Source organism: Rhinatrema bivittatum, chromosome 2 (assembly GCF_901001135.1).
Source record: "Rhinatrema bivittatum chromosome 2, aRhiBiv1.1, whole genome shotgun sequence".
NCBI classification, from domain to species: Eukaryota; Metazoa; Chordata; class Amphibia; order Gymnophiona; family Rhinatrematidae; genus Rhinatrema; species Rhinatrema bivittatum.
In genome coordinates this window covers 80,004,436-80,028,094 of record NC_042616.1, presented here as the reverse complement: position 1 = coordinate 80,028,094, position 23,659 = coordinate 80,004,436, and the positions used below count along the sequence as shown (strand labels likewise).

The 23,659-nt window shown below is 44.6% G+C and overlaps 1 protein-coding gene across 2 annotated transcripts in view; it reads right to left on the bottom strand.

Moving 5' to 3' along the window:
* Positions 1–23,659, bottom strand: part of CTDSPL (CTD small phosphatase like) — a 295,985-nt gene that overhangs the window by 94,941 nt on the left and 177,385 nt on the right. For both annotated transcript variants that reach the window (XM_029588367.1, XM_029588368.1), the window contains exon 3: positions 19,830–19,931. In XM_029588367.1, coding sequence (XP_029444227.1) covers positions 19,830–19,931 — 102 coding nt within the window. The remainder of the gene's footprint in view (positions 1–19,829; positions 19,932–23,659) is intronic.

Genomic DNA, 23,659 nt, shown 5'->3' with positions numbered 1-23,659 from the left:
GGAATTTGTTGCCAGAGAATATGGTCAAGGCATCCGGTATAACTGGCTTTAAAATGGGTTTGGACAAGTTCCCTGGAGAAAAGTCCATAACAATTATTAGTCAGTCAGACTTGGGGGGAAAAATCATTACTTATCACTGAGCGTGAGCAACAAGGAATGGATCTGCTGGGTAATTCCTTGTGCGTCTGGATTGGCCAACGGTCTGAAATAGGATGCTGACCCTTGGCCTTACCCCAGCATGGCACATCTACAATATGTTCTTATCCCCGTCTCAAAAATATCCCTCCCCTGCCAACCCCGACCCAACACAGCAGCATTGGTGTCAGAGCAAGGAGTGACACCGAGCAAGCAAGGAGGAGGAGCGTGTACCTCCTGTTGGCGCCACCTGAGGTGCCTTTGGAGTGGGGAAGGGAATTCTGGAGATTGCTATAGATGGAGGTGGGGATGAGGTTTATGAGAAGGTGTGAAGAAGGGCAGATTGGCCCTCCCTCATTTCAATTTTATCAGCTGCCGGCAGGGAGGGAGGAGGATTGGGGTTCCTTGGGAGGAAGCTTGGCTTTTTTTTCTTTTACATAATGGTTGCCTGTTGAGAGGCGGGTCAAAGAACAACATTTGGATTTTTTCTTTTTAAATCAGATGTCCACTAGGCGACAGGGGGATTGGGAGATAATTTCATTCTACAAAGGACTGGGGTAGGTAGGCAAGAGCTGACTCTTTCTATGTAACAAAGTAATTGTGCTATTTGCGGACCCTTATTTCTACACAAACAAGTGGACTAACACGGTAACCACCATACTTTGCTTATGAGTAGGAGTAGAAGCATTGGCAATGTTCAATAGTTAAGTTTTTGAAACAGAGTATTGCCTGTGAATTAACCCCATATGGTCCAGTTTATTAGCTCCTTAAGATTACACTGAAGCATCCAATTTAGCTTACAGTTAATAATGAATTACTCTAAATCCTCTCTCCTCCTCCAAAGCCCTTCATTCTCTTTCAGAGATAAAGGAAAGGGGAATATTTCGTAACTGTCTCTTTTAAAATAACATACATTTTGGAGTTTTTGCTTTTTCAGCACTTGTGTTTGTTTACAATCTGCTGCTGGGGCTCTGACTCATGAAATAGAGCTGCCCTCTTCCATTACAGCTGTAGTTCCCAATTCTTGTGTGTCATGACTCCCCCGGTACAAGGTTTACTTCAACATGGAACACCATCACCTTCACATGCTCATTTTCTCTTCTCCTCCCTAACCTCCCCCAGGCGTCACCATCTTTTCTTCCCTTTCTCTCCCCCATACCCCAGACATAATGATCACCTTCTGTTCCCTTCTCTCTCCCAAAATCTGGCATCACCACCACCTTCTTTTCCTCTCCCCTGGCATCATCACCTTTTCTTCTCATCCCTTCCTTCCCCCTTACCCCCTGGTATCATCACTTTCCCTCTTCCCCAACCCCCCAGTACCATGTTCCTCTCTTTTGCCCCACTCCCTGGCATCCTCCTCCTCCCTTTCCTCCCCCTAACCCCCCTGACATCATCATCACCTTCTTTCCGTTTCCTCTTCCACCACCCCATGGCATCATCATCACATTCTTCTTCCTCCATTCTCCCCCCCCCCCCCCCCCCACCCTCCATCATCATAATCTTCTCTTCCCTCTCCCTTCCCCACCCTCTGGCATCATCATCATCTTCCCTTCCCTAATCCACCCTCCAGCATAATCATCTCTTTCTTTTCCTCCTCCTCCCCCCCCTAGTATCATCATCACCTTCCCTCTCCCTCCACCCCTTAACATCACTTTCCCTCCCCCCTCAACTCCCTAACATCCTCCTCCTCCCTTTCCTCTCCCCACACCCCTGGCATAATTATCTCCTTCTTCCTTCCCTCTCTCCCCACTTTCTAGCATCATAATCACCTTCCCTTCCTTTTCCCTCCCACATCCCCCCCAACATCATTATCATGCTCTTTCCCCTTCCGTTTCCCTCTAACCCTCAGGCATCATCAACCACCTTCCCTCCCGCTCCCGGCATCATCATCACTTTCCCTCTCAGTTAGTTTATTTCTTGATTTATTGCATTTCATTACAATATTAAACTAAAGCGATGTACAAATTACAATTAATTAAATCTAATATGTTTATTAACATTTTTAATCGCTTTGTGCAAGAGCCCTAAGTGATTTACATGATAACATACATAATAATTACAAATAACAGATAAAACAAAGAACATAATAAAACAAACTTATGTCTAAAATAAACATTCAAAACAATCTAAAATAAGACATTTGGCTTGCTAAATCAAGAAGTTCTGTGAAAACTGTTAGCATACTCTCTGCCACATAACCATAACCTGATTTTGCCAGACTTGCTAATAAATACACACAGCGCCTTTTAATTAAATGCTTGATTCAGTAGGAATGCCTTTACAGCTGTTTTAAATTTCTTAGGACATTCATCAAGTCTTAAAGATGCACGTAAAGAGTTTCATAAATTAGGAGCAGCCACAGAAAAGGCACAGTCTCTCGTAGATGTTAAATCTAGCTATCTTTATCGAGGGAACATCAAGAAGGCCTCTTTCCTGAGATCTGGGACTCCTGGTTGGCTGATAGATGCATACTAAGGAGTTAGCCCAAGGAAGGGAAAAACTACTTAACAGTTTGTGAGTCATTGATATTATACTGGTTGAACAAAACCATAAAATATAATAAAACAGAAGCAGAACTAAACACAAGAATAGAGCATGTCATAAGTAAACTAAACTAAAATAGACATCATAAAAATAAAATACATGATATGCAAAAACACCCTCTCCCCCACACTCTGGCATCAGCACCTTACCTTCACTTCTCTCCCCCACCCCCCTGCCATCACTCTCCCTTTCTTTCGCTCTCCCCATAATCTCTGGCACCATTACCTTCTCTTTCCTTCACCCCCTGAATTATCACTTTCTCTTACCTCTCCTCTGGTATCAGCAACTTCTTTTCCTGCTCCCTTGGCACCACCACCACCACAGCCCAGAACCCTGGCATTATTAACATCCCTCTCCCCCATCCCTTAGCATCATCATCATCTCTTCCCTTCCCTTTCCCCCACTCTCTGGCATAATCATCTTCTTCCCTGTCCCTCCACCCCTTAGCATCATCATAAGAACATAAGATACTAGGTCAGACCAAAGGTCCATCAAGCCCAGTATCCTGTTTCCAATAGTGGTCAATCCAAGTCACAAGTAGCTGGTAAGTACCCAAACATTAAACAGATCCCATGCTACTAATGTCAGCAACAAGCAGTGGCTATTCCCTTTTGATGAATAGCAGTTTATGGACTTCTCCTCCAGGAACTTATCCAAACTTTTTTTAAACCCAGCTACACTAACTGCCTTAACCACATCCTCTGGCAATGAATTCCAGAGCTTAATTGTGCACTGAATGAAAAAAGAAATTTCTCTGAATTGTTTTAACTTGCTATGCCATGCTAACTTCATGGAGAGCCTCCTAGTCCTTGTATTATCCAAAAGAGTAAATAAACTTAGCCTTTCCTCACAGGGGAGCCATTCCATGCCCTTTTATCCTTTCCCTCTCTTCCACACCAAGGCATCATCACTTTCCCTCTCCCCCACCACCTTGGAATCATTTCCCCTTCCCTCCCCTCCCTCCCTTTCTACCCTTCCCTCTCCCCCCATGTCCTTGGCACAAACATCTTTCCCTTCCACTACACCCCATGACACATTCAGTTGTCACTGCTCTCTATGTCCTGGAACTGGCAGAGTCTGCAAGGAGCACTTACCTGATGCTACTTCCTCCTCTGCCGGCTTCCCCCCTGTAATTGGGCCAGCAGGTCTACAAGACTATAGGACCCTGTAGTTTAAATTGCCAAGGGGAGCCAGCAAAGGGGAAAGCAGCAGCATCAGATAAGCGCTGCTTTCCGACCTCCTCCCCTGCTGGCAGGCAGGAGGGCACCCTGTAGGCCAGGAGGGAAAGAAAATTAAAATTGCAGCTGTATCTCATCTCCTTTTTTTTTTTAATAAGGCTTTTTTGTGGCACACCTGCACTGCAGTCAGAGCACACTGGTTGGGGAATGCTAGATTTCAGAGTAATTTTCCACTGGACCTCTGCAACTGTCCCAACACGCAATAAGGATTTTGTTTGTAGCATCATGCTCCCTCTTGCTGGGAATCGGTGCACGCATTGAAAAAGCTCTAATAAACTATAAAAAAAAATAAATAAAATCCATCAGGTGCTTCCTGCTCACTTATTCGAAAAAGGAAAAGGGCTCATGGTAGGGGATAGCAAAGCTTCAACAAAGTCAAGATGCTGCATGTTGTAACATTCATACAGCTAACCTATTTCCATGCAGCTGAACCAGTGTCATACTTTTGTAATTCATATTGTTTTCCAGTCCTGTGATTGAGATTTCTCAATAGTATTCAACTAGAAAAAAAGGCCTGCTTTCAAATAGGGTTTAATGCAGCAAGGAGGAAAAGACAACCCCCCCTCCCCCCCAAGTTTTTAATCTGAAATGAATACAAAAACACATGAACTATTAAGACATTTTTCTATCACGTTCAAAAACTTGTCCTCCTGCATGCTCATTTGGATTTCTGAGGCTTCTGTAAGTTTACAAAAGAGTTTATCTTGGATTCAGTGCATGATTACATAGGCTTGATATACAAATGCAAAATCCTAGCTTCATCTCTCCTTTTCAGTTCATGCATAAAGTTCTGGAGTCGGAATCAGCTTGGTATAATCATGAGTACGAAATCCTACCACTGCAGCCAGCAGAGGGCTCAACAACACTAGAGAAAGTACAATTCACTCAAATGTCTTCACAATAGCTCCGGGCCAAGCTAATTCAGATTCATGGCACACGCCAAACAGATTCTTAGTATCATATTTACAAACTTCTATTGGACATTTCTTGCTATGAGACATGAAGAAATTCTACATTAAAATAAGCTTCATGTAGAGAGAGGATACCATGGCTGATCTTACAGTTCTCTTGGAACATGGTTTATTGATTCACACAGTTAAATTAAAAGGCTTCTACTTAAAGACCTTTATTTAGTTTTGGGCTTTAAATAAATCGAGAACATGGCCTTGACAGCAGTGCCAGTTTAGAGACACATAGCAAAGCATTACTTATTTTAGATTTAGCTCACACTTTTTCATTGGAAGCTCCAGGCGAGTAAACTGCAGGAACTGTAGGTAATTTCCCTGTCCCGAGAAGGCTTAAAATCTGAGTATATTTACTAAGCTGAGTTAGGCAGTTACCCTGTGGTAAAACGCCCTGCAGTAGTGATAATGCATGGTATTTTAAATACCACATGGTATTTTTCACTAAATATTGTGAAAACGGTAATGAGCTGTTTTGCACGCAAATGCATGCAAAGCATGTCATCACAAGTGAATTTTATGGAAATAAAACAACAAGGGGACTCGCAGAGAGGACCAGCTTTTCTGCACAGAATGCTCGAATTGGAATACTGGGCCGATTCCAGCTAGGAGTCTGTGGGAAGAATCTCCTCTGTCTTGGAGTGCCGGCGTCTGGCGTCATCTGGTCCGCTTTGCTTCCTTCCCAAATTTCAGTGCACTGCAGCTGAGAAGTGAGGCTCGCAAGGAGAACCAGCTTTCCTATGCAGAGCCCTCGCATTGAAGTCCCGGCCCGATTCCAGCTAGGACCCCATGAGAGGGGTCTCCTCCAATTGAATGCCAGCGTGTGATGTCATCCAGGGGCGCCTTGTTTCCTCCTCAAATTCTGATGCACTGCGGTGCTGAGCACCAAACAGATATGCCCCTTTTTGCCAATTTTTCCTTTCCTTGGAAGTTGCGATGTGTTTGTGGAGTGACTTTTTTTTTTTTTCTTCTTGGATTTAACTGTGGATGGGAAAAACAATAAGAAAGGAATCCACTAGACCCATCCCATCGGGGAACATGGTTCCCCCTTTCTCAACAGTCAATTGCCTCTTATATGAGGAGTGGAGGAACAGATGATTGTGCGGGGGCTATTCAGCTAAGCAGTTCTAATGCCGCTGTGGAAGGAACAATTGTATACCTAAGCCCTGGTCTATGCTCTCCTTCTCTCATAACATCAGAGCCTATGACTATTTCTGGGCACATTTGGATGGCTGAAGATGCATTTAGAAATGGGTCCTTTGATGTGGAGGTTTCAGTCCCCATTAAATTCTGTTGGACTATTACAAAGCAATGGATAATTCGGGTCTGGCATCTCACAAGTTTTACGCACTTCTAATATGAAAGTGTTATTGGCTGCTATTAAAGGCCTTGAGAAATCGTTGTCAGATTCGGAGAACTACAAGGGTGAGTCAATGAGCATGATATCTCAATTCTTTTTTATTGATTTAAATACAAAACCAAAGAAAGAACATCGGTTGAACAAGATCGGATTCACTGAGTTGTACTTTCCAATGCCCGTATAAATCAGATATATCATTTCCCATCCCAACAGAAACATTTGTTCACCCCCCTCCCCACACCTTTATCCTGCTGGTCTGTTACCAAAATGGGAAACCAGCATGTCACAGACAGGTAAATCAATAATCATTCAAAAGCAAACTTCTGGCCCAAAGCGGCAAGGACTGTAAATAACAATCCCAAATAGGCAGAAAAAATCTGCGTTGCCTACTCAAATCAACTTTATCTACATACTTCTCATTTACACACATAAGGGTAGATTTTCAAAGTGTTAAGCACATAATATATGCGTGTAATCCCCAAAAACCTACCCCTGTGCGTGCCAAGCCTATTTTGCATAGGCTCGGCGGTGCGAGCAAGCCCCAGGACGCGCATATTTATTTTTATTTTAACATTTTTTATATACTGACATTCGTTCGGAACATCACATCGGTTTCCACAGAACTGGTAATGCAGCTAACATAGCTTTACAAAGAACGGTTTTAAAACAGTATTAAACAATTAAAACAAAAATAGTTAATATGGGCTAAGGGAAAACATAGCAACTACAGGGATCATTAAAAGTTGCATAAGGACAAAGATCATTATTGTTGCATAAAGGAGTTACAATTTACTAATTAACTGGGGTGGAGGGAATTAAGGAGAATTGTGGTAATAGATAGAAGGGGCTGAGGGAAGTTAGATTAGAGAATCACTGTTTACGGGGCAGGGGGTAATTACAGGATATTTACAGGAGAGTATTTACAAGATATTTACAGGATAGTGAATTAAGGGAGATTGGGGGGGTAGGAGTGAGAGAGAAAATCGTGAAAATAAGTCAAAAGTTAATAATAAGAGGGAGAAACAATTGCGCACGAGCCCATAGGGAGCTCACAAAGGTCGGAAATTAAACTGTAGCAGGGAGAGTCGACTTAAGAAGGTGCCCAGGGAAGGGAGGGTTATGTGTTGTTTCTGTAGGCTTGTATGAACAAGGCGGGCTGGGGCGGGGCCAGGGGTGGCGGTCCGGGGGCGGTCCAGAGTCTGATTTCGGAGTGGCCTTGGAGGGAACGGGAAAAGCCATCGGGGCTCCACTTGGGCTCGGCGTGCACCCCCTTGTGCGCGCCGACCCTGGATTTTATAACATGTGTGCGGCAGCGCGCGTATGTTATAAAATCGGGTGTACATTTGTGCGTGCCGGGTAGCACGCACAAATATACCCCGCGCACGTAACATTTAAAATCTGGCCCATAGTGTGGATCTGATTTCCCCAGTGTGTTAACATTGGGGAATTTTTACCCAGCCAATTCTGCAAGATGGTTTTCTTTGTCAATAATAAAACCTTACAAATCTAAAGCCTCACATACTTCTTTCCCATAGCCACCCCACGCATATTGTCAAAAAGCAACACGTCTGCCGATAGCTGCAGTCATACCCTGGTAACCCTATATATGTATTGGACAACTGACTTCCAAAAGGAGCCGATTCTAGCACACCTCCAAAAGTGATGTCCTAGAGTTCCAGACAATTGATTACATTTGTTTTTAAAGAACAACTTAAGGCTATCAGGGATACACAATCTTTTATAATTAGAGATAGAAAAGTATTAAATTGTAGGATGGAAAATTTATAAAATTCATCTAGAAGATCTAATTTAAGGATATTGAATTTTCCTAAATCTTCTGAATTGTTACCAATTGAAATGTTTAGGAAATTTTATGTTGATCACTTGAAGATTTCTTCAAATTCTATTCCACCTATAATTTAATCTATTTATTTTTTAAATATTGCCTTAAGGGAGAAAATTGTTAGTACTCCTGTACTTTCTGAAGACCCTGGCAGAGCTTTTTTTTTAAATTGTATTTTTATTGAAATTTAAATATAACTAACACAAGTCTTGTAATAGAAAATTGTAAGAGACAACAAAAAAAAAATTCTCATTCAAAACAAAAAGCAAGCAAAATTCAAAAACATTATCCTCATTTTATAGGAAAAATAGGGGAGTACAAGACTAAAATTGAGCAAATAACAATGAAACGAAAAAGAAAAAGCTGAGAGAAATAATGTCACATCAACTCTAATGCCGAGTTACTAAATACAGGCATGCTATTAATAAGAATCCAAGAAAAATCTCAATTGTGATGGTTCAAAATATATATACTTTGCATTTGAACACGTTACAATGCACTTACAAGGATAATGCAAATTAAACTCTGCACCAAATGCCAGAACATCTGGAAGGATGGCCAGAAATTTCTTCCTAGGTTCTTGGTTAACTCTTGCAATATTTGGATAAACACAAACTTTCTGACCATGAAACAGTGCAGATCTATTACAAAAGAAAAATGTTTAAAACAGAGTCTCAATCATGAGGAAAAGTAAATGAAGCCGTGTCCCTCTATTAACCACTTGAACATCTGTTGTTACCAGAAAACCAATTAAGTTGAGACTATCATCCTGCACTTGTACACCATCTCCCCTATTTCCCAATGGGAGGTGACAGGCCTTCACAATAAGAGGTATTGCCTCTGCAGGAAATTTTAAAGTCTCAACAATATATTTCTTGAATAAATCCACCAGTGTAATATATTTTATAATAGGAAAATATAATATCCTAAGATTCAAGTTTCTAATAGAGTTTTCCATATTTTCCAATTTCTTTACATGAATATTTTCACTTTGAACTAAATTACTTTGAATGTTCTCAATCTTTGTAATACGTTTATCCAAATTTTCTAATTTTTTATTATGAGAGGCAAACAAGATCTCAGTAGTTTGAACACGATGTTTTGTGTCCAAAGTAACATTGATTAAAGAGTAAATAGACTTCTCTAGGAAAACTAAAGCATTCCAAACTAAGTCTAATTACAGAAGGTTCAGTTTATTTATTTTAATAGCATTTATGAATCGCTTTACAGATAGAAACTATCATCCAAAGCAATGAGGAAAAACAACAAATTAAACAAAATACAAAATTCATATATTTAAAACTATCATTAAAAATATGACAAAACAAATAATTCCATCCTCCTTACAACAAGCTAAGCAGTTTCTCACAGGACAAGCAGGATGGTTGTCCTCACAAATGGGTGACATCGAGGATGGAGCCCACCACGGAAAACTTCTGTCAAAGTTTAAACAGAACTTTGACTGGCCCCTACTGGGCATGCCCAGCAAGGCACTGACCCTGCAGCCAGCAGGGGTCTCCCTTCAGTCTTCTTTTTTCCGCGCAGCAGTTGCCACGCGGTGAAAGGAGCTCTCTAACCACGTTCCTGACAGGAATTTGGAAGTTAATTTCCTAAGAAAATTTGCCCCTCAGGGGTCTCCCTTCGACAAATTTTTAGTCATCTTACGGAACCCGGTAAGTTTTTTGCCTTTTTCCATTGACTACCGTCGATTTTGGCCCTTGAGGCCTGTTGGCACTTACCGATCCCCAGCCTAAATTTTGGCTTCAGGCCATGGCAACGGGGTTCCGCCGTTGTCCGGATTGTACCTGGACTATGTCCATCACAGACCCCCACAGGGTTTGTGTAATGTGTTTGGGTAGTGAGCATGATGTCCTGACTTGCACCAAATGTGCCTTAATGACACCCAAGGGTCGCAAAGCCAGGATGGAGAAGATGGGGCTCCTCTTCCATGCACCCACCCCAACGCCATCGATAGCATCGACGTCATCGGAACCGGCACTGTAGAAGTTGTACCATCATCGTCAACCCTCCGGTGACCGTCCGCCATCGATCGCTTCTCGGCCGTCGACTCCCGTCCCTTCCCCGGATGGGCGAGGGGATCGGAAGGAAAGGCACCGCCATCGACGGCACAAGTCTCGGCCTGTCAAGGATCCACAGCCATCGACCTCTGCTCAAGCCGAGCCACCGACAAAGAAGCCGCGAACAGACCGGACACCCTCCACGTCTCGTTCGCCGGCATCGAGGAAACCCTCACCCTCCCGGGGTGCGGGGGCCGTGATCCCACCGGTTACGGTGGTCCCTCCGGCCCTGCCTCAGCCTCCCTCTCCCGTCGAGCCGGGTATGGTTACCCCTGGTCTCCGGGCAGAACTGGACCGGCTGGTCCAGGAGGCCATCGAGAAAGCGATGAAGAAATTGCAACCTCCATCGGCACCGTCTCCGGCACCGGTTCCAGTGCCGCCCCCGACACCGGCACCGGCTTCGCCACCGAGGAGGGAACCGACCACCGAGCCGTTGATACAAGCGCTAGCACCGCTACTGAGCCGCATGGAGGCGCTCATGACGGCCCTTCCATCGGTGATTCCAGTACCATCGACAACACCACCGTCTCCGACTGGATTTTCATCGGCAGGAGAAACACCGTTCCGGATTCCCCCTTCCGGGGTGGTTCCATCGGTGCCTTCTGGTATATCTCCACCGATATATCCTTCGGTTCCATCCATTCCACGCCAGGCACCGATTCCATCGGCAGCACCGAAGCCATCGATGCCATTTCTGGTTCCACCTACGGCACCGATTCCACCTCGGTTTCCATCGATGCCTTCAGAGCCTCAGCCAGGTCCATCAGGGCTACAAGCCCCACTTGATCCCTACGATACCTGGGGTGATGATGATGATACATCTTCTGACACAGATTTGCCTTCGCCACCATCTCCTACAGAGAGTAGAAAAAGATCTCCTCCTGAGGATCTATCTTTCATTAATTTTGTGAAAGAGATGTCAGAAGTTGTACCTTTTCAACTACAATCTGAAGCTGATGACAGACACCAGATGATGGAACTCCTTCAATTTCTGGATGCTCCAAAAATCATCGCTTCCATCCCTATACACCAGGTGTTTTTGGATCTGCTCAAGAAAAACTGGGAATCTCCTTCATCAGTGTCCCCAGTTAACAAAAAGCTGACTCCACCTACCTTGTCCAGTCAGCACCAGGTTTCCAAAAACCTCAACTGGATCATCGCTCTGTTGTGGTTGAGTCCGCGCAGAAGAAGGCCAAGCGTCTTAAGCCACACTCTTCTACCCCACCTACCAGGGACAACAAGTTCCTAGATAGTGTTGGACGGAAAGTCTATCATGGAGCTATGTTGATTTCACGCATAGCTTCATATCAACTTTACATGACTCAGTACAACAGAGCCATCCTTAAGCAGATGCAAGACTATGCTGACACGTTGCCAGACCAATACCAACCGCAGCTTCAAGCCCTTCTTCACAAGGGATTTGAGGCAGGGAAGCACGAGATTAGGACTGCCTACGACATATTCGATGCTTCCACAAAAGTTTCAGCCACAGCCATCTCAGCCAGACGTTGGGCTTGGTTAAAATCATCCAACCTTCGCCCAGAGGTTCAGGATCGTCTTGCTGATTTACCCTGCTTAGGCGATAATTTGTTTGGAGAGCAAATTCAGCAGATTGTGGCGGAGTTAAAAGACCACCATGAGACGTTGAAACAACTCTCATCTGTCCCACCTGAGCTGACCTCCAAGCAACCGCAAAAGAAAGACTCTAAGAAGTCATTCTTTCGACCACGCCGTTATTACCCTCCATTGGCCAGGCCTCGTCCAGCTCGATCCTCTACTAGGCCTCAGCCGCGTCAGCCTAGGAAACAAAGGCCTACTGTAGCCCCTCCTCCTGGGCCTGCGGCTGGCCTTTGACTCCCCTGTAGGGAACACATGCCAAACCCCTCTTCCGGACATCCCTGTAGGAGGTCGACTGTACCATTTTCTACAACCTTGGTTGCAGATCACCTCAGATCAGTGGGTGCTAACAATTATCGCACAGGGTTACCACCTCAACTTCATAACTCTTCCGGCAGACTCCCCGCCTCTTCAAGCGTGGAGTCTATCCACCCATTTGGCTCAATTACAACAGGAAGTATCCCTTCTTCTGCAATCAAATGCTATAGAACCCGTTCCTCCCTCTCAACGAGGCAAGGGATTCTATTCCAGATACTTCCTAATACCAAAGAAATCAGGGGGACTACGTCCCATTTTGGACCTTCAAGCCCTCAACAAATACCTTCAAAAAGAGAAGTTCAAAATGGTAACCCTAGGCGCGCTGCTCCCTCTGCTACAAAGAGGGGATTGGCTGTGCTCTCTCGACCTCAAGGGCGCTTATACCCACATTGCGATCACACAATCCCATCGCAAATATCTGCGGTTTCTAGTAGGCCACGACCATTATCAATACCGTGTCCTCCCTTTCGGTCTAGCTTCTGCCCCACGAGTCTTTACCAAATGTCTCGTAGTGGTAGCAGCATTCCTAAGGAAGGAAGGTGTCCACGTCTACCCATACCTGGACGATTGGCTAATCAGGGCCTCCACCCAACAGATAGCTCAATCCTCCCTAAAATTGACAATTCAAACACTCCTTTCCTTAGGGTTTCTCGTCAATTACGAGAAATCTTGCTTAGTCCCGTCTCAAACCTTATCCTTCATTGGGGCAGACTTGGACACCTTACAGGCAAAGACTTACCTTCCTCTTCAGAGGGTCCACACCCTAATGTCCCTGGCTCACCAGCTCCAGTCTCAGAACACTGCCACGGCTCGCCAGTTCCTCATTCTCCTAGGGCACATGGCATCCTCGGTTCAAGTCACTCCCATGACCCGACTAGCCATGAGAGTAACACAATGGACTCTACGACACCAATGGATTCAAGCTTTTCAGCCTCTGTCCTCCATAGTCACAGTCACACAAGCGCTGCGCCTATCCTTAACCTGGTGGACGACTCAGGTCAACCTCCTTCAGGGCTTACCCTTTCTTCCACCGGATCCGCAAGTTATCCTAACCACCGACGCTTCTCACATCGGTTGGGGAGCCCATGTGGACGACTTTCAAACCCAAGGGTTATGGTCCAAAGAGGAAGCCGAACACCAGATCAATTTCCTGGAACTTCGAGCAACCCGCTATGCGCTCCGCACTTTCAAAGATCATCTCTTTCATCAGATAATCTTAATCCAGACGGACAACCAAGTGGCCATGTGGTACATAACAAGCAGGGAGGCACAGGCTCCTTCCTTCTGTGTCAGGAAGCTGCGCAGATCTGGGCGGAAGCCCTCTCCCACTCCATGTACCTCAGGGCCACTTACCTGCCGGGAGTAGACAATGTATTGGCAGACCAGCTGAGCCGTGTCTTCCAACCACACGAGTGGTCACTCGATCCTCTGGTAGCGACCTCTCTGTTTCACAAGTGGGGTTCTCCCCGCATAGACCTCTTTGCGTCCCCTCAGAACCACAAAGTGGACGATTACTGCTCTCTCATTCGGAGCCAGCACTCTCGGCCGAGGGATGCATTCTCCCTCAAGTGGACAACCGGTCTGCTCTATGCATTCCCTCCACTCCCTCTTGTGTCAAAGACTCTTGTGAAGCTACGCCAGGACGGAGGAACCATGATCCTGATAGCACCTTACTGGCCACGCCAAGTATGGTTTCCAATACTCCAGGATCTCTCCATCCGCAGGCACATTCCTCTGGGAAAGGACCCGCATCTGCTCACTCAAAACGACGGATGCCTCCTCCATCCCAACCTCCAAGTCTTGTCCCTGACGGCATGGATGTTGAAAGGTTAGTCCTTCAGCCTTTCAACCTTTCAGATTCCGTTTCTCGGGTCCTGATAGCTTCACGAAAGCCTTCCACAAGAAAGTCTTACTCATACAAATGGAAAAGGTACACATCATGGTGCACTTCTCAGTCCCTTGATCCCCTTTCCTGTCCAATCTCCAAATTCTTGGACTATTTATGGCATCTCTCTGAATCAGGTCTTAAAACCTCTTCTATCAGAATGCATGTCAGTGCGGTAGCCGCCTTCCATAAGGGTATTGGGGGTAATCCTATTTCAGTACAACCCCTAGTAACACGCTTTCTTAAGGGCTTGCTCCATCTAAAGCCGCCCTTGCGTCCTCCGGCCCCATCCTGGGACCTTAACCTGGTTCTTGGTCGTCTAATGAAGCCGCCTTTCGAACCTCTGCACTCCTGTGACTTGAAATATCTCACTTGGAAAGTGTTATTCCTTTTGGCTATTACTTCAGCTCGCAGGGTTAGTGAATTACAGGCCCTAGTTACCTATCCGCCTTACACTAAGCTCCTGCAGGACTGCGCGGTACTCCGCACTCACCCTAAATTTTTACCTAAGGTAGTTTCTGAGTTTCATATCAATCAATCCATCATACTACCTATCTTTTTTCCCAGGCCCCACTCCAACTCTGGAGAGCAGACCCTGCATACCCTAGACTGTAAACGAGCTCTAGCTTTTTACCTAGACCGTACAGTTTCCCATAGGAAGAGCACTCAATTATTCGTCTCTTTCCATCCTAATAAGTTGGGACAACCTGTGGGTAAGCAGGCTCTTTCTTCCTGGTTGGCAGACTGCATTTCTTTTTGCTATGAGCAAGCTGGCATTCCTTTTCAAGACCGTGTTAAAGCACACTCTGTGAGGGCCATGGCGACGTCAGTGGCACACCTTCGATCGGTGCCGCTTCCTGACATCTGCAAAGCTGCAACCTGGAGTTCTCTCCATACCTTTGCAGCCCATTATTGTTTGGACAAGGCTGGAAGACAGGACTCCATCTTCGGCCAGTCTGTCTTGCGTAACCTTTTTCCAACCTGATGTACCAACACCCTTCCACCTACCCGGTTGGGTGCGGATGCCCTTTCCCAAATTTCTCCTCACTTATTGTGCCTGCTGCACACCGTTGGGTACATTTGGTGCAAGTCGGGACATCCTCAGCTCGGTACTCACCCATTTGTGAGGACGACCATCCTGCTTGTCCTGTGAGAAAGCAAATGTTGCTTACCTGATGTAACAGGTGTTCTCACAGGACAGCAGGATGTTAGTCCTCACGAAACCCGCCCGCCTCCCCGCGGTGTTGGGTTCGTTTTATTCTTACTTTCTAGGCACTGCCTGTAGCTTTGAAAATCAGACTGAAGGGAGACCCCTGCTGGCTGCAGGGTCAGTGCCTTGCTGGGCATGCCCAGTAGGGGCCAGTCAAAGTTCTGTTTAAACTTTGACAGAAGTTTTCCGTGGTGGGCTCCATCCTCGATGTCACCCATTTGTGAGGACTAACATCCTGCTGTCCTGTGAGAACACCTGTTACATCAGGTAAGCAACATTTGCTTTATCAAACATTGAAAGAGTACTCTGCAATTGGCATGAGGTTTCAAATTCTATAAAACAGCAAAATCTAATCAGCAGCAGACATAAACCATGTCTTTAGCTTACCTAAATTTCGCTAAATTTACTTCTCTTAATTCCCATTGAAGGCTATTCCATAAACTGAGAATAACTGTTGAAAAAGATCTGTTGCCCATTTTTTTTCACGGGCGGAAGCCGCAAATACCACCTCCCCACGGATTGTAAATTTCCTTTTGCTTCATGCCATTCCAGAGAACCCATCAATGAAAGAGAGCCAAAACCATTTAAAAACGTTAAAGCTAAAAACAGGTTCTTAAATCTGTCTACTATAGATAGCCAATGAAGCTGTAACAGCAAAAGTTTCTGGATTTCCCCAAGACCATACAAGCAGCTGTATTTTCAACCAGTTGTAATTTGCGAATCAGTTTACCCTGTAAGCCCAAATAAATTACATTACAATAATCCAGCTGTGAAAGAATCAATGCATAAATCATAGCTTTTAATGCTGACATATCCAAATATGGTTCCAACAACTGTTTGACCAATGACTCTCATCAGACTTCTTTTACTGGAGTCCTGCTCAATGGCATTAGCTCCAGCGGATTCCCCTCCACCAACAGGCATCAAGGCCTGAAGCCTGGGGCTCTCTCGTTCAGTTCCTTCCTCCAGAAAGGAGATGAAATTCCCCACAGCAAATAGAGCCTCCACTACAACCAATGGCTCAGGATACATGAAGGCAGGAGAAGAAATCTCCCGAAGCACCGCTGAATCCTGACTTAAAACGGCACATCCCAACAGTAAGATTACTCCTGCTGATGTCATTCAAAAGGACAGGGAAAGGATCCTTGGCACTTTGAGACTCAATAAGATCTCCTCGGCCAGCGATGGTGTCACTCACTTGGTGGTGTCCTCCACAAGGCTCTCTCATTGATCAAAACTGTGAAGGATTTTAAAGGGGCGTGGGATAAACAATATGGATCCATAAAGTCTTGAGGATGTGAATGAAGAGAAGAGGCATGGGGGTGGCTTGCGGGAATGTCGGCTACTACCTGGTGATTAATACCCTTATTAATAAACATATACATGGTTAATGCGACTCCAAAATTGCTCTATGCTTCAACGGCAAGGGAAAATGTGGGAAAAAGGATTTGCATTCACAAATAAGCGTGGGAGTAGCTTGCTTGTTGCAGCGGTTACTACCCCAAACCAAATAAACCTGATACTTCACTTTCAATGCATATCCAGTGTAGCTCTCTGCTTCAATGGCAGGGGGAATGAAGATAAGAGGATTTACAGTCAGACAACTACCAACAAGGACTAAATAAGCGTGGGAGTAGCTTGCTTATTACGGCAGTTTCTACCCCTAACCAATTAGGCTTGATACTTCACTTTGATGCAGCTCCAGCACTGCTCTCTACATCAATGGCAGGGGTGGAAGGAAATTAGAACCAAAAAGTTACCAATAAGGGCCCTGACCTCAAGGGTCAGAGTAACAGATAAGCTTGAGAAAAATAAGTATTAAAGTTTGCTGGGCAGACTGGAAGGGTCGTTTGGTCTTCTTCTGTGGTCATTTCTATGTTTCATCCGGAGATGTTTGCAACATTAAGGTGAGGAACCCATCTATCCATTGCTGAATAGGGTCCATCAGGGCAGGAGCTGGGGGATTCTCTCTGGTTTTACCCTTGTGCTTGGCGTGCGGCATAATAACAAGAAAAATATGTTCAGCAAGGAGGGAACTCCGCACTCAACCTCTGTCAGCAGGCAGCCATCTTGCACTCCCTTTAAGTCGACACTGGCAGAGCTTTGAATTTAACTGAAATTTTGCAGTCTCAGATTGATGATAACTTGCAAGTGTGTGGTAAAGTTGGGCACTGCTAGATATGAATTTTTTGGCTCATAGCAATTGGAAGGATTTTTCAGAATAGAGTTAAGTCTGAAATTACTATATCTCCAGGCCTATCAACCAATACTTAAAGCATAATATGTTTGTTTGTATCATCTGCTCCTACCTCCTTTTTCTTATATTTTTTTGTATAATCAGCCCCATTTATTTGGTCTAAATTCAGATAACCATATGTTTATTTGCTGTTATTTTCTTGTTATATCTTATATGGTATCTTTCTGTTTATCAAATATTCCTGATATTGATATTCTAAATTAATAAAACAAAACAAAAAAAAACAAACCAAAAACCCACAGCTTGCCGCCTATCAAATTGCAAGCTGTGTTACTTTCCTGAAAGTTAGCTATAACTCAAGAATCATGTGATAGGGGCATAACTTGCATTGCAGGTTGGCTGGTACCATTGAGATGGTGCTGGGCCTAGAGACTAGTTGGTGCTCTAGACTCCACTAGACCACCAGATCTTAGAGGTATTCTGGCAGGGGGAGGGGGAAGGTGGACAAAGATGGGTGAGGGGATATATATATATGTTTAAAAGGGGCAGTGTTGAGAAGGGGGAAGGGCCATTTGCTCCATGTCATAAAGCTTTTGGGGGTTTCTTTACCTTAGGGCCGACTCTAGAATAGTTGGGAGAGTGAGTTGACAGAGGGTGCATAAGGGTGTGGGGAGGGGTGTCATTCAGGCCACTAAATTTCTTTATTTCTTGATGTCTCTAGTGCCACTTAGTTAAGATGTAGAATGTTTTTGATTAAAAGACTAAGAGTTTGCACTCTGGATGTTTCACTTCTTCTTCAGTTTCCTTGCAAATGTGTAGTAGAGTTAGGCCTTTAACAAGATGATGGCCCCAGGCTAGGAAGACACCATCACGTGGCTTTTGGAGCCTTTTAACCTATGGTATTTTACTGCAGGGAAAAATACCACATGGTTTCTTAAGCTGCAATACCGAGTACTGAGCTTAGTAAACCCCTGCAGTATTTTCTCCTCTGGGGGAAAATACCACAAATTGATACATGACCCTCTAGGTTCGCACCTGAAGGGGTTGAGGGTGAAGTGACATACCCAAGGTCACAGGGAACTGGCTTTCCTGGTCCTCAGCCTGATGCTCTAACCACCAGGTCAAACACTAGGCTACAGTGATATTAAAGCATTGTAGAATCTAGACAGCTATTCAGGGCTTCAGTTATGAGGGGAGAAAAGGTTCAAGCAACTAAGAATGACTGCACTGGAGAGCTCTCAATGGAGGAGTAGCCTAGTGGTTAGAGCAGGGAGAACAGGGTTCAAATCCCATTGTTGCTCCTTGCGCCCTCGGGCAAGTCACTTTACCCTCTGTTGCCTCAGGTATAAAATTAGGGGTAGATTTTCAAAACAGCGCGCGGGCGTACATGTGAGCATGCTACCCGGTGCGCACACATGTATGCCCGATTTTATAACTTGCGCGCACAAGTCATAAAATCAAGGGTCGGCGTGCATAAGGGGGTGCACAATTGTGCACCTTGCACGCGACGAGCTGCACTGCCTTCCCCCATTCCCTCCCAAGCCGCTCCGAAATCGGAGCGGCCTGTGAGGGAACTTCCTTTCCCCCTAACCTGACCTTCCAACCCCTTCCCCTAACCTTCCCCCCCCCCCCCCCAGCCCTTCCCCCCCCCCCGTCCTTTTTCTTACCTTTTACGCCTGCCTCCGGGCAGGTGCGAGTTGCGTGCGCCGGCAGCCTGCCAGCATGTGATCCTCCGACCCCGCCCCCGTTCTGCCCCATTCCACCCTGCCCCTGTACCGCCCCTTTATGCAAGCCCCGGGACTTACATGCATCCCGGGACTTTAGCCCCGGCGAACATAGGGCTTTTAAAATCCGGCCCTTAGACTGTAAGCCCTGCGGGGATATGGAAATACTTACAGCACCCGAATGTAATCAGCTTTGATGTTCAGTTTGAAGTGCCAAAGAGCAGAATATAAAAATCTAAATAAATAAATCCAAATCTGTTATTACTGGCACTATTAGTCTTCAGGTTAACAATGTCCAACCTATTAACAATATTTTATAATACTGTAACAGGCAAGTGAGCAATATACACTCATGATATATTAGGCAACGATGTCTATGGTTCTTGAAAATTCTAAAAGAAAAAAAACTGTTCTCAATTTAATACAATGAAAACCAAACTCAGACTTGAAAATGCACTTGTGGATTAGGTTTAGTGATTTGTTATTCTGGAAAAGATAGCTTACCATAAACTGGGAAGCATAAGGGAAAAAAGAAAAGCCACTGCAGAACATTAAAACAGAACATCTATGGAAAACTTTTATGGACTATACCAGTTTTTAAAAAGGAATAATCCTTTTCATTTGCTAATCCACAAGCATCCAATAATCACAGAATTCACTCACTAAACTTCAAACAGATACAATGTAAACCATAAAAGGAAAATAATTGTTTTACCTTAAATGAACTGTGCACTAATGTTTCATCTAAATCAATGACCACACATTTCTTCCCATAGTCCGATACTATCACCTCTGGTAGAAGGTATTTGGCTGGTGGCTAGAAAAGTATTTTTTTTGGGGGGGGGGGAGGGGGGAGGAGAGAAAAACAAAACAAAACAAAAGTTTAGATATAAATTTTATTTAAAGTGAAAAACACAGGTGCTATGTGATAAAACAGCAATAATTTATTCATTTGTAATATTGCCCCTAATTGGCCTTTGGTTTACTGTCTTCTTCCCACCACTCTGCTTTTTCTCTTTAAAAAGGTATTACAGTACAACCTAAGAAGAGCCCAGTTTTCCCTGGAACCAATATGGCTATTAAACCTCTATAGTTTATAAGCCTGAGATGTAACAAACTTATCTACAGATGGAGATCTCTAGTAATGGCATGAAAGGATTACTATCCTCTATGGCAAGGGTAGCAACTCTGGTCCTCAAGTGCCGCAAACAGCTCTGGTTTTCAGGATAGCCAACCTGAATATGCATGAGATAGATTTGCATGCACTGCCTCTCATGCATATTCATTGTGGCTATCCTGAAAACCAGAGCTGTGTGAGGAAGTTGGAGTTGTGGGAAGGAACGACTGGTTCCTTGCAATTCAGGAAGAGGACACTTCCCATTGCCTCTCTTCTATTCTATGGTTTCAGGCACAAAGCAAGCAGAATCATTTTCTGGTTAATGTGAAATAAATAGCTTTAAGAACAATTTCATGCTTTGTTCAGAACGCAACCCTGTCTGGAAAGCGTGGCAGAAAAGATGTCACAGAAGACAAAGGTATAATTTGCTTCTTTCCTCGCTGTGTGAACTGCAGCCGAAAAAAATATCTTAATGGACAAAAATTAAAGGGAAGTTGAATCAAGGGGCTCAAAGAGTTTGCATGTGTGTGGGCAGTATCACACACAAATTCCAATGAAGCAGCCACTGCAACTCTGCTGCTTTGAAGAATCACACCAGCTCTGGATGAAAGGCTAGAAGAACACTGTTAAATTAAGCCTTTGATATAAAAAGTAATAGCCACAGAAAAACATGATCTAGGCCATAAAAGAAAACAATTCCAAACCTGGCTGGACAATTTAACATGACTGCCTTTCCAGTACGGGGAGAAGTTAATCAGAGCAGCATGGTAGCCTTGCTGACCACTAGATATCTCAAAATTTCAGGACTTTCCTCTCAATTTGTAAGTTGTCAATCTCAGATACAGAGGACTGGGCTGAAACATGGGCCTTTACTTACAAGGTATGATAATCTGAGAGGAATGTTTTTATACCTTCAGATCCAGCAACTCTGGAAACTATGGTTGTCTTGAACAAAAGGGTGTTACCAGTATTACTTCTGCCTTATGAGACCCTATTTTTTATAAGCATCTGAAATAGTAGGACTCATGGAGAAAAAAATATTTTTCCTCCTCCAGTCTCATTTTTGAAGCAAATCAAACTAATAATAATAATAACTGAAAAATCTCAATAGTTTCATGTTGCAGACCTGTGCCATTAGAACCATGATAGGAGTGCATCACTGAGAATAAATCTGGAAACGTTTCTCAGTTCCCATTTCCCTGAGTTGACTGCTGCTCTGTTTAACCAATCTGTCTGCATTTTCAAGTGACCTACAATTTATTTTATTTTTATTTTATTTAAAAGAATTTATATCCCGCACCCTTCAAGGTTCGGGGCAGGTTCAATAAAACATACATAATAATTCAAACATAACAAAAGGACAATAATCACCTAAAACAAAATAAATAGACATAAAATTCAATTACACTAAAGTAAAATAAATCAAAATGTGGACATTAAATTGCAAAATAAAGCATCCAATACAAGATTTGGTAGTCTTATGTATTGTTGCATAAATCTGACTTTTAATGCCTTTTTGAATTCTTTAGCATCTGCCATAATTCAGAGAGTGGATTGATTGCGTTCCAGAGGATTGGTCCAGAGATAGAAAAAGCCCTCTCTCTTGTCATAACTAATCTGGTGGATTTCGGTGATGGAGTGTGTAATAATAATTGATTTTTGGATCTTAAACTTCTTGCTAGTGTGTATATGTGCAGGCTGGTTGATAGCCAGTTATTGTTGTTATTGTGGACAATATTATGTACTATAGTGAGGATTTTGTATCTTACCTGCCATTTTATTGGGAGCCAATGTAAATTGAATAATGTTGGAGTGATATGCTCATTTATTTTTGTGTTTGACAATAGCCTTGCTGCAGTGTTCTATATTAACTGTAAGGGTCATATTGTGGTTAATGCTAGTCCTTAATAGAGAGAATTGCAATAATCAACGTTTGTTAATATTAGGGATTGAAGTATGGTATGAAAATCAGATGGATCTAGTAATGGTTTGATGTGTCTTAGTAATCATAATTTGTAGAATGAGGACTTTACAACAGTCTTAATGTGAGATTGCATGTGGATTGCTACCAGAATGATCTAGTCCTGTGCAGGTCTCTTATCCCTTTAGACTTGCATCTGTAGGGCAGGGGCAGTTCAAGGTAATCTCCTGCCTGATAGGATTGGTAGGTATGTGGGCCCTGGGCTGAGGTGAGAGATGGTACCGCCCACAGGGAGGAGCCCTGTGAGCCTCACCGTCGGGAGGCGAGGTCTCAGCAGACATCAGACACAGCTGTAGAAAAGAGTCTTTATTAGTGAAATAGAGAGGCACTGCCCATGAAGTGGGGAGTGCAGGAGAAAGACACTGTTATTGTTTGTAAGGTTTTGGGTGGACCCTTGGACACTGGCAGATGACCACGCCTACAGGGGGAAGTCCCGTGAGGGGCCACAGTTCAGACTCAGCTTTAGGACACACAAGACAGAATTATCTTTTATTAACAGAGTTGAGAAGCCACCAGAGGTGGCAGTAGTGAGTAGAGATGAAGCCCGCCTGGGCTTGTAGTCCCTCAGGACACTGGAACAGCGATCCTTCAATAGCTGTGCTGTAGTGGAGAGAAACTGAGATAGTGAGTACAGTGGAGCATACACAGGGTCCTGTTATGGAGCCTCGTTGGTTGATTACTCACACAGCGGTTTCTCCTGGAAGGTAACACAGAAGCTGGAATAGAGGCAGGCCCTTGAGGCCCAGGGAACAGCTCTGAGAGAATCTAGATGGTAACTCACTGATGGTGTAGGCAGCGGTTTCTTCCAAGTAGAAGTGAGCTCAGGCAGCGAGAGTCTGGGAACATGGGCCCTCGAGGAGCGAGTACTGGTTCCAGACAGCGACCTGAAAGAAAAGAGAGAGGCCCCCGAGGAGCGGGTACCCCGATAGAGTAAGTCCAATAAGGAGAGGCAGAGTAGCTAGGTACAGAGCGCGAATCCCATCCGTAAGGAGTCCCTTGATAACTCGATTAGCTAGCAAACAGAGTAGGCTTTTGTATCCGGGATGCATGACGTCATCACAAGGGGATACCCCTGAGGTTTGCGCCAAAGAAGGAATAAGAAGCAGGGCCGCGCGGCGCGTGCGCCCTACGGCAGCTGAACAACATGGCGGGATGCAGCACCCAAGCTGGACCGGGGATGCCGGAGAGGACGGCAGGCAGACGCCGCAGCAGCCAGATGTCCATCAACTGCGAGAGGAGTCGCCAAAGAGGTAAGGAGGGCGGAGTGGAGACGTCGGGCAGCGACAGTCGTAACAGTCACAGAATCTGTGCAGTGGGGATTACCTCTGTAGTGAAGATACGGCAATGGTCCGCAGAGCGGGGTACACCGATGAGGCTCCTCAGTAGAAATGATATGGTAGTGGTCCGTGGAACAGGGCACCCCAGTGAGGTCCTCAGAAGAGATGAT